Here is an 11,881-nt window from a genome sequence, read left to right on the forward strand (position 1 = left end):
ATACATCCTTTTATGATTTGGTTAACTCGCTGCTAGCTCAGTTGGGAGTAAATTCATTGAAACCTTACTGGGAATTAGTCCTGTGGAACACCTGGGTTTTTTTTCTCTCAGGCTACGTATATGCTCTACTTTGAAGGCCTCTGGACTTGATGTGGGGCTAAGGTAAATGGAATGGGATAGAATCATAGAATAGTTTGGGTTGGAAGGGACCTTAAGGATAATCTAGTTTCAACACCTCTGCCATGGGCAGGGACATCCCACTAGATCAGTCTGCCCAAGGTCCCATCCAACCTGGCCTTGAAATGGGATAGGCAGTGGGTCAAACCACAAATTTTAATACCTGAAGGTATCTCCAGACTTGACTCGAAGTCATGTTACAGTGTGAGTCTTTCTGCGTTGATGGCCTTGTGAAAAGGCATCGGGCAGCTGCGTCATGGGAAGTCTTCTGTCAGCTGCAGCAGCTTCTGCTCTGTGCCCACAGCCTGGCAGCACTTAGAGTGGAGAAGAATGACACCAAGTGAAATGCAATAAAGACAAGAGCTATTGGCCTGGGAACAGGTTAATTCCTTCTTGCAAGCTACAAATGCATAGTCTGAACAATTCTGTAGAGAAGAACTGTGTAAGGAAAAACCGTGCAGTGGAAATGTTCGGAGAACCTGTGACAAGCAGAGACGTCACTCAGTGGCCTTGCCCTCCCTGTGCTGGTCATAAGGTCCTTACCAGATTCTGTACGTTCAAAACTCCTGTTTTAGAATATTGCACATCAATACCTTTCATGGCAGAGCTGCTGTAATGCGTTAGTTGGGAAGTGGGTGTTTTACCTTCAGAAGTAAAGGTCTTTGTGCGTTTTTTTAAGTTGTGAGGGAACAGAAAAATTGTGTGAAAGGTACTTTATGTACCTTGCTTCAGCAGTGACATGTGATGCCCCACAGAGACTTTGATTTTACTGCCCTGTTATTTTCTTTATAGTATTGATGTATTTATAGTAAAAATGAGACTCCATGTTGCTTCTTCCTGGGGTTTCTAAAACCAAAATCATAGGCACATGTAATGCAAGATTTAATTATTGTTTAGTTTCATGTCTTTTCATCTTTGCTTTTGTTTACCCAAACTTGCTGAGTTGACTATTCAAGGAGAATTGAAGAACTAGGTACTTGCAGTCCTTATTTAAAGAAAGAAAAGAAAAGGAAAAAGAAGGAACCCTGAAGACCTGACTCACTGGTGTCTCTTTTTCCTTCTCAGAAGTACACTGCCATTGGACTCTTGGGCAAAGCTACTGATACATTAGATGCTACAGGAAGAGTAACTGAAGAAAAACCTTATGGTAAGCATAAACTTGTCTGTATACTCAATGTAATTTGAAGGCATAAATGTTCTCTGTCAGAGAAGAGCGGAAGAGATGTTTGAGACTCTGTGAATTAAATTTAAATGTGAAATCAAACTAAGATTATTTCATCTTCAACTTCAGTGCTCATATAATTCAGACCAGCTTCATGCAATTATGTCCAGTGCAAGTGTTCATTTCTGCTGGAAAAAAATAAACCAGGCATTAGATTAGGAGGGAGAAAATAGAATTGGGCAGGACTGTGTCATTTGAAATCTTTGACAGGCTGACAGATGATGTGCTGTGTCCAGTAAAATTTTCCTCTTTCAGTGCATAGTCCTGTGAATGCTCCTTTAGTAACACCCTTCAAGGCGAGTGGAGGAATAATGTACTTGGATCTTCCCTCTTGGATGCCCCTTTAAATACAGACTGCTCAGCCTCAAATGAGAGTGGCATAAACTGCTTTGTGCGTACATTCACCTACCAAATCTTGCTCTCTTTAATAAATCAGCTTTTCTGACCCACAGATCACAGTGCAAGAGCTTAAGGCTTCAGAACTTACCCTGACTGTGACTTTGTTGGAGTGGACATTCCACAATACTCAGGACATCTCAGAAACAGTGTCATATAGGGACACACAAAATGTATTTGCCATTGGTCTATCACAACCTGGGAAAAAAGAGGGGAAGTAGGTAATGAGTTTGGCAGTTCCTAGAGGTTCCCACAGTGTTCGTAGTACCTGGTAATCGGTACATGAAGTAAATTAACTACTTTTACTAGTATGATGAAAAAGGGAGCCTAGATTCCACCCCTAGACCTCAATCTCCTTTCTTCTGCAATTTTTCTTTTTGCATGAGGCAGGCAAATGTGAGCTACAGTTTAAGTCCTGCTTCTTTTAAAAACTCGTGGCCTGTGATATCGCAGATGAGGATATTTGGTATTTGCTGTGAGGATATGGAGAGGAACAGGCTGATTCTTGGCAGCAAGGACAGCGATAGATGTGTCCTGCGGAAACATCTCTCTACTACTCTCTCAACAACAGAGAAGGAAAGTCAAATGGGGAAGGTTTTGGGGCTGTTGATGCTAATTAGCCTTTATAGCTGTGTTCATATATCATGCTTGACGGAGGGCTGAGTCCAAATGCTGCCCTGAACTTGCTGACCAGACAAGCTGTTAAGCCCACAGCTCAGTGGGGGAGACAGGTAGGCCAGGGGCTTGAAGGGAAGCAGTTCTCCTGGGCAGCAGGGCTGCATTTCCCTGCACCAATGTCATGGATGTAGGGACTCTGGGAGCTGAAAAGTGGTAAAGGAGCTGGTTCAGTGTGGGCTGTGTGCCCTGCAGAGCCACGAGTCCAAACCCATGCCTGAGACAAATATGCAGTTTGGACATAGTGAAACTGTTTGTTTGGGACGAGACTAATAAACCATTCTTTATGACTGAAAGCTGGATGAAAGCTGCGCCAGCTTGTGTTTTGTTCTGGGAGAGGGCAAGAGTCCAATGCAGTCCATTAACACAAAGGCAGTGCCTGCTGAAAAAAAACCCAAAAGCAAAGTATGTCATTTTAGCTTTTCAGAATATAATACCAGCCAGCTTGTGCCACGATTTGCAGAAGACAAATATGATTTATTCTAGATTGTAGCAAACTCATCTGTAAATATTTACTTTGATAACACACTACACAACTTTGTTTGCTAATGGCTTAATCCATCATTCCTCACATGGGGATTTTTTTTTCCTGAGATAGACATTGCCTACAGCATGAGTGATTTCCTCAGAAGGTGGATGTAACCTCTCCATCAGGGGAATGTGAGATCAGAGCAGGAACTGAACTCAGGTATCATCATCTCAGGTGTCTGGACCTGTTGGAGTGGATCCAGAGGCCTGGAACACCTTCCCTATCAAGAGAGGCTGAGAGAGTTGGGGTTGTTGAGCTTGGAGGAGACTAAGGAGATCTTGTTGCACCCTCATAAGGAAAAGGGGAGCTCATAAGAAAAACTTTTTGGCAGGGCCTGTTGCAATAGGACATGTGGGAATGGTTTTAAACTAAAAGAAAAGAAGTTTAGACTAGATGTTAGGAAGAAATTTGCCCAGGAGGTAGTGGAGGCACCATCCCAGGAAACATTCAAGTTCAGGTTTGATGGGGCTCTCAGCAACCTGATCGAGTTAAAGATGTCCCTGCCCACTGCAGAGAGGTTGGACTGGGTGACCTGTAAAAGTCTCTTCCAACACAAACCATTCTATAATTAAATGCCTCAGCCACAAATGCAGTTCATGGGCTGAAAATTGAAAGATAAGCCCAAGTGACACTTATGCTTAGATCTTAGATACTAAATGATGGCCTGAAGTAATGTGGGGTTCACAAGAAGGCTGACAAGATCACTGGCAGACAGCTGAATCACGCTAACTTTCTGCTGTGGATTTTTGTTGTGGTATGTTGCTAAACTAGAGTAATGCAAACAGAAGACTAATGTAACCACGTAAGAAGCTCTTCAAAAGATCCAGTCTTACTGTACAATTGATTTTGTTGTTCCTGCTCCATATTCTGATGCACATTGGTCTCTCTCAGCATCCCGAGCTGACTTTTGTGCCTTGTAAACTTGCTGTTAATGACACTTCTTGAGACAGTTGCTGGGGCCTAGGGACAGCATCTGCTCTTGAGCCTGCAGAATGTGCTTTGCAAAAGTCAGGTACTGTGGAAAGAAACCTCTTATTTTTTACTTACAGCATAAAGTACATCTGTTTTGTACAATTTTCAAGAAAAGGTCTGTTGCAAAGCATAATGCAGGCTCAATAAATAAATTTGGTTGGTTTATGTTACAGGATGCTGTTGACTTAGCAGGAGGACATTAATTGAATATAACTTAGAAGAAACAGGATTAGGCAAGTCCACGACAGAAGAAATGCACTGAAGTGTATGTGATTACAGATCTTATGTTTATACTCTCTTAACAAATTGGGGATGAATTTCATCTCTGTTGAATAGTATTTCAAAGGACCAATGCAATCAGCTATTTAGGTTATAGACTTCTAATAAAACGGGGACAGATGTGTATGTGTACTCTTAAAAAAAGTAGATTGCCTAAAGCAGCTATTTTTTTCTTTACAGGATTTCTTCACTAAAATTGCGATACTTAATATATAACAATACCCTGGTAGGCATTTGCAGGTTAGTTGTTTGATATGGAAATTTGATGTGTTCTTGCAGATGCAGTTTTTTTCTTCATTAGAAAAAAAAGCAACGATGCTTTTGTTCTGTAATGATCTGTTGTAGTTTTCCCCTGCAGTTAGGTACTGTTGAAGAGAATTTGCCAAGGTTAGATGAGCGTTTTATTCTTTTTGCTCCTTTAACAAAAATTGGAATAGGGACAAATTTTGTCATTTTTGCATAGCTCCCCAGAAAAATGAATTTGCTAGTACTAATAGAGAGAAACTGCAAAGAAAACTGTGTATTGGGATTTTTGCCCTTCTGAAAGTGTCCGGACTGTCTTAATCACCCTGGACAGTTTGTTCCATGCCTTTGATGATAATTCACACTCCTACTTACATTCTGGTTTTTATCTCTTTTGTTTGGTATTTTTCACCCAATCTAAATTCAGATGAGAGGGAACTCTTCTTTGTATCTGTTTGCAGAACTTGATTGATGATCTTAGACCCATATGAATAATCAATGCTAACTTACTTACTGTTTCCTTTCTACAGACCAAATAACGAAAGGAGATCTTGAGAATGTGCTGCAAAAGTTCACAGGGGACATCATGCAGGTTCCTCCACTGTAAGTTCCACAATAGTCACACACTCTTGGTAGTTGTGTTCTGCCGCACCTCAAATACTGTGTTCAGTTTTGGGCCCCTCACTACAAGAAGGACATTGAAGTGCTCAGGTGCGTCCAGAGAAGGGGAACGAAGCTGGTGAAGGGGCTGGAGAACAACAGATTTATTGAGGAGCGGCTGAGGGAACTGGTGTTGTTTAGCCTGGAGAAAAGGAGACTGAGGGGAGTCCTTGCAGCTGTCTACAACTACCTGAAAGGAGCTTGTAGCGAGATGGATGTTGGTCCCTCGTCCTAAGTGACAGGTGATAGGATGAGAGGAAATGGCCTCAAGTTGCACTAGGGGTGTTCAGAATAGATATTAGAAAAAAATTTTTCACTGAAATGGTTCTCAGGTACTGGAACTGGCTGCCCATGGAAGTCATTGAGTCACCATCCCTGGAGGTAAAGACTGGTAGATGAGCTGCTTGGATGATATGGTTTAGTAGTGGAGATGTGTATGGTTGGACTTGCTGATCTCCAAGGTCTTTTCCAATCAAACAAATCTATTATCCAGCTTGTTGGGGCTTGCCAAAGGAAGTCAGTTCTCTCAGAAATAAAAAGACATGTTTTGGCAAGAAGGTAGAAGCAAGGCAGGCTTAGGAGTTTAACATTTGCAACCACTAGTCACGCTGATTTGAACATCAAGCACAAATGGTGAACTGGAGTCTGCAGGTTTTTGGGGGTGAATGTAAAGAAGCAAAGCAGCCTTAAACAGCTTCACAGGGCTTGCTGGTTTCTATCCCATCTTCCGATTAAAAAGCAAGGCTCCAAGTCTTTAATTTTAGTTGTGGGCTAAGAGGAGGCTTAGTGACATCTGTGTGAAAGTGCCTTAAATGACTTCATATTAGTTTTCTGAAAACTTAGAGTATGCGTGAGTGATTAGTGACTGAGCTTCTGCAGCTTAGCACATTTCTTCCAGTCAGGTGAGCCGTAGTAACTGGCAACGTGCAAGCACTTAGCTTGTGACAGATGGCTTTTATGGTGATTTAAGCTAACATGCTTTCCTTTGCATTTGCGATGGGTCTGTTACAGTGGTTCCAGTGTGAGCCCTTTAAGGTCACTAATTCAGTAGGTGTTCTGCTTCATGTGACCTGTTTCAAACTCTCCTCTGCTCATTTAAGAAAGACCCTTTTTCATTTTTCTATGGTCATCTTTCTGTCAAGACTGGAGTTGGTGCTTTGGATTAAGTTTCATATAATCAGTGAAATATTTTTTTGGTTCTGTAGTGGTGCCCTAAACACCGTGAACGAGACTCCATAACTTGGCAGTTGCTGTTCAGGGAAGACCTTGGTGCAAGGCAGGATTACATTACTTGCCTGAGCAGCTCCTGGTGATCAGCTCCACATAACCCTGCGGTGGAGTACGCCCTGCAGACTTCTGAGAGACAGTATGTTAGAGGCAGCTGCAAGGGTTGTACTCCTTATAGAAACCCTTTGTTTTCACAATCTACAAGTTGATTCATGAAACGCTTTTAAATCTGTAGAGCAAGAAATAAATACACGGCCGCTACTTGTTTTCCAGTTTACATAGCTACTGGCAAATGGGATGATTCTGTGTCCAAGAGATTTCAGAAGCACTTGCTCGTTGATTTTTTTTTTTTTGTGAGCACTTGGAGAGGATTAGAAGGGTAAAATGTATGCTGCTGTAGTACAATATTAACAGGATCTGGAGGATGGAAAGCTTGTTCTATTACAACCTTATGACACGCATTTTCATGCTTCATCTGATCAGCTATTCTGCTTTGAAGAAGGATGGAGAAAGGCTATCAACTCTAATGAAGAGAGGAGAACCAGTTGAAGCAAAGCCTGCTCGGCCAGTAAAAGTGTACAGCATCTCTCTCCAACAGTTCCAGCCACCACTGTTCACACTGGGTAAAGGCCAAAGATTATTACATAGAGTGATGTGCCCAGCTTGTTAGTGTTTATTTACTCTCAGAATAACACTGAGATAGTGAAACGGATTTCATTTCCCTCAGCTACTTATTTTGGTGTGAGCCCATGTGCAGAGACTTTCGCTTTGCAGTATAAGCATCGTGTTTTGGTTTTAAGTTAAGCTGATTATGTGTAATCCTTCTGTGAGGGAGAATTCTGAGAGGCCGGTCAGGGGATTATTTGCATCTGTCCATGATTTTGCAACCTCTAGCTCACCCCTCCTTTCTCGGGTCTGCTTACTTTCCTTTGCCCATTCTTTCCCCAGATGCCCAGACGTGCTGGCATCTCTCCCGAGGTGCAGCAAGGATTGGTATCTGTTTCTGTGAGGCCTCTTTCTTGTTTGAGGAGGCAGTATCTTATCCTTCCTTCTGCCATGTGTGAAGAAACTTGGGTAGTACATTAAGAAGCACATTAATAAATAAACCAGAAGGACTGTTGTAAATGTTTGATGCTACTGTAAGGTCAAGATAATGTCTTGCATTGGTCATCTACCTCATTGACCTGTAGTCCTGATGGACCAGATGATCTATGATGAGCAAGTAATGAGTGACAGAGCTCAGTGTTGTATGAATTTAGCCCTTGCTTTTATGGTTGGGTGATGAGCAGCTGATTGCTGGCAGAGAGGAAGGAAGGGCTGAGAGAGCAGAGAAAGTTAAAGGTGAATTTTAAAATTTTACTGGGGCTGTCTGCGTGCAGTATCTTAAAAGCTTCAATAGTTCACGCTATACTTGAAATAACTTGTTTTCGTCTTTAGAAACACAAAACAACCTTCTGAAACATTTAAAACAAATAGGGCTGAAGTATTTGTTAACATACCACAGAAAATACTTAATTTCTAGTGAGTTAGTTCAGTTGCCATTGTATTTGCTTTCCCTCCTGTCTGGCTTAGCAATCTCACCCACACATATGTTACGGGATGAATAATTGATGTTGCATCCTATAAATATTTTATCACCGGGTTGTTTGCTTAGCGCATTTTTACATTTATGTGGGGACATGGTTTCTATGTAAAGAAGACTTCACATTGCACTGACAATTTACCATATCACTGTTAACATTCCAGATGTTGAATGTGGCGGTGGCTTTTATGTCAGGAGCCTGGTCAGTGACATTGGCAAAGGTAGGCATGAAAAAAACCCAACAGTTTAAGATGTGAATGTGTCTGTTTATGGAAAAAAAAAGTAATTTTGTGTATCTCCAGCGACCGGATCTATGCGTTATTTTGCAGAATTGTAGAGCTATCACTTGTTTTTATATACTAAGGTATTTTCCTTGGAAGCAGGGGCGAATGAAGGCTAAATAACTGCCAGAGGACCTTGGCTGCTGGGGAATAAAAGTGGAGCAAGTAATAGCACTGAGCAAGATAATACAAGGCTAGAGGGGATTTTTTTTTTCTCTTCTCCATATGTTAAAGCTAACTCAGATTAAGGGTGAGGAGAAGAAGAGAGATACTGTCTTTTTAAACACTATTCATCACATTTTGAAAACAGATTGCACAGAACATTACCATGCACATAATAAACCCTGTCTGCTGGGAAGACTTCTATGTTTGTGATGATTTTTCTAGTGTTTTCTTTCTCCTTTACCTGAGCTATGAGTGGTTTTGCTTTCCCACAGGGTTATTTGTCTTGTGCTCTCTATCTATCAAACTGCATGATAGAGAACAGATAATCCAGTTAAATTTTTTTTTTAATGATACATTTGCAGATCAAGAAAGCAAATGATGTGAGCCGACCATATGAATTTCAATGTTGTTATTTGTGCTTAGGCAAGTCAAAGATTGTATTTCTGTTACTGCTTTCTGGGCATACTGACTTATGTTTAGTCCTTTAATGACAAACCCAACAAGTCTGTTGTCAAGTGGTTTCTTTTCAAAGATCCAAAATGTAAAAATCTTCCTGCATCAGAAAGGGCAGGAGAGAATATTTTACTATACCTGTGAGCTTACAAGCCATCTCGGTTTGCTGTTATGTTTTGTGGCCCCTCACTATGTAATTCTGCCCTACTTTTATTTATTTAATGTATCAGAACATTTGTTTGTTTTTTAATTTTGACTTATTTTAGTTTATATTGTCCTGTTAGATGGCACGGGATAGAAATGTCAAAAATCTTGAGGACAAGATGTGAGCTAAGGTCTTCAAGCCTGTGGAAAAATAGTGCATGGTTTTCTAAGTCACTCGTGAATACAGAATGTTCTGCTTACATCTTAAGTCATCATTTCCTCTCTTCGTTCTGATTTAATCTGGAAAACCTTTTGACAGCTTCCAGGTTTTGAACTCTTTACTACACTGGAGATTTAATTCCTTGGCTCAAATTTAAGGAGATATAAATGAGTGATAAATCTTTGTTAACTTCCTTCTCAAATGAAGCATAAAGATGTAGAAGGCTACATGTAAACCCATGTTTTAAGTAAGCTGCACATAGTTAAACTTGACCATATACTTTCTCTAAATGCTCTTTTCTCTTATTGTAGAACTCTCTACCTGTGCCACTATGCAAGAGCTGACCCGGACCAAGCAGGGGCCGTTTACGCTAGAGGAACATGCCCTTTATGAAGACAAATGGACAATTGATGAAATTGCACGATCCTTAGAGCATTGTACGTCTCTCCTCCCAGGAGAGCCATCTCATAAAAAATTGAAGGCAGAGAATCCTGGTGGAACTGCTGTGAGCTGTGAAGATAAGTGATAAGTTGGGTCAAGGAAAAAGACTGAATGATTGAGATATTTTCAGATTGGACTGGGATTGTCTTGCCTCCTGTGTAAATTTACAAGTCTGTACTCAGAGGGTGACAAACCACAGTGCAAGAAAAATGATTCTTTTGTTTTCTGGGGTTGTAACATGCACTGAAAATATCCAGTGCTTGCTGTTTCCAGATCTGTTTATTTTCTTCCTTCTCGCACACTGTAAATGGGTCTGCCAGTAAGTAATGTCAGATCTTCATGCATTTTTAAACAACTTACAGGGCACAATACAGCTGTTACTAATTCCTCAATAAAAATTATAAAACTTTGTTTGATAAATGTGCACCAAAAGTATATTTTTTTTTTCTTTATAGCTGCCAGTCAAACCATGAAATACCGTGGTGACAAGACTGTTACAGCCAAAGGATATAAAAATGCGGTGTGGCAGGTTGCTTTCTTGAAATCCATTTCAGGAAATGTCCGTTTTACTGTAGTTTTTCCTATGCAAATTGTTCTTCGAGTCAAATGTTATCTAGAATGCATTAAATGTCAGTGATAATATAGAGTCATAGAAATTCAAGTTGGAAAGGACCCATAAAGATCATCAAGTCCAACTTGCTGCTCTTTGCAAGACCACCTGAAACTAAACTGTGTGACTTTGTCCAGTTGCATCTTCAACTCTGATCGGCTTGGCGTCCTCACCACATCACTGGAGAGCCTGTCCCAGTGACCAACCATGCTCCCAGTGGAGAATATTTTATGTTAAATCTGAAATATCAGTGTAAGTGAATCGTTTTTAAGTTCAACAGTCCAGGAAGATAACTGATCACAAGCGCTCTGAAGAGGACAGTCATCATTGCTGGTATACATATCTTATTTTGGTGCAATGTCCCAATTGGTGACAATCTGTAGTTTATAGTTAACTGTTATGCTCCTTGTGGAATTTACTTTTGCCATCTGTGTATTTCTTGAGCTCTCTCCCATGGATTGGGTAGAAGGCTGATGTGCTGCTTTGACTGATTTGGTCCTGACTAGAAGTTTTATGGGCAACAGAAGGATCCATCATCAGGCATCCTTGCTGTAACTGTTTTAATTCACTAGGGAGTGAGGGCCTGGTCCACAGTTTATGTAGTCAAGAGAACTTGATTGCACTGATTATTTCTTACCACGGCTGCCTTCGGGATTTTCAAAACCACTAAAATACAGTGGTTTGAGGATGCTAAAAAGCACTGTAGTTTGTTTCCATGTGTGTAATGGGCTATCCTGTAAAAGGACTTCCTTGTGTGGCCCCATACGAGTTAGTACTGGCTCTGCTTTCCTCTTGGCACAATGAGGAACATGAGGAGTAGTTTAAACACGTGAGTGACATTTGAGGGAAAGCCCTGCCTTTGAAATTGTCTCTGCAATCTCACCAGAGAGGAGCGGGCTGGCCGCTGGTACAGTTTGATGCTGCTGGTACAGTTTGGTGCTGCTTGCCCAGTGGTCTGCTGTGGCTCTGTACAACTCCTGCACCTTCGGGTTTTGGTTCTGGAGTACAGGTACCTGGCTCTTTTATTCCAGGTGGCTGATGCTGTAAAGCCAACAGCTTGTGCTTAGATTAGGGTGTATCTTTTACAGAGAGACGTGAACATTTAATTTAATTACTGTGTTAATGAACTTGCTACTTTCTGTGGTAAGTCACAGCTTATTATCTCTGTTGCTTAAAAGAAGTTGTGTTTTATTCCAAACTTGACTTGAATCTCCCCATGCTGCATTTTATGTCTTTGTCTGCACCTTACAAAAACGCAATTTCCCTGTGTGCTGGTATTATGTGAAATGATCAGGTTTCAACCTTACTTTCAATCTAAGAAATGAAACAAATATTCCAAAGTTCCTCATTGCAAGATATCTATAGGGTTTTTTTGTTTTCTGCACAATTAGAAATTGAAGTCTATGCAAGATCAATGAAGCTTTTGTTTAGAGGGAGGATAGAGTTTATGTCTTATTGTTCAGTAAACAAACAGCTTTCTTCTTTTGAATATTCTTATAAAGAACTTCAAGGGAAATATTGAAAATACCGCAATCAAATTGATATCACTGGAGTGGCAGCATGTTTAATGTACAATGTGGTAACTGTTGTGGGAAATTTGATTTC

The 11,881-nt window shown here is 40.8% G+C and overlaps 1 protein-coding gene across 2 annotated transcripts in view; it reads left to right on the forward strand.

The window, feature by feature from the left end:
* Positions 1 to 10,077, forward strand: part of TRUB1 (TruB pseudouridine synthase family member 1) — a 29,934-nt gene extending 19,857 nt beyond the window's left edge. For both annotated transcript variants that reach the window (XM_069863701.1, XM_069863703.1), the window contains 5 exons: positions 1,243 to 1,324; positions 5,024 to 5,096; positions 6,864 to 7,003; positions 8,127 to 8,183; positions 9,537 to 10,077. In XM_069863701.1, the coding sequence (XP_069719802.1) occupies positions 1,243 to 1,324; positions 5,024 to 5,096; positions 6,864 to 7,003; positions 8,127 to 8,183; positions 9,537 to 9,751 (567 nt within the window). In that variant the 3' untranslated portion in view covers positions 9,752 to 10,077. The remainder of the gene's footprint in view (positions 1 to 1,242; positions 1,325 to 5,023; positions 5,097 to 6,863; positions 7,004 to 8,126; positions 8,184 to 9,536) is intronic.
* Positions 10,078 to 11,881: the final 1,804 nt, after the last annotated feature.

This window comes from Phaenicophaeus curvirostris, chromosome 9 (assembly GCF_032191515.1).
Source record: "Phaenicophaeus curvirostris isolate KB17595 chromosome 9, BPBGC_Pcur_1.0, whole genome shotgun sequence".
NCBI classification, from domain to species: domain Eukaryota; kingdom Metazoa; phylum Chordata; class Aves; order Cuculiformes; family Cuculidae; genus Phaenicophaeus; species Phaenicophaeus curvirostris.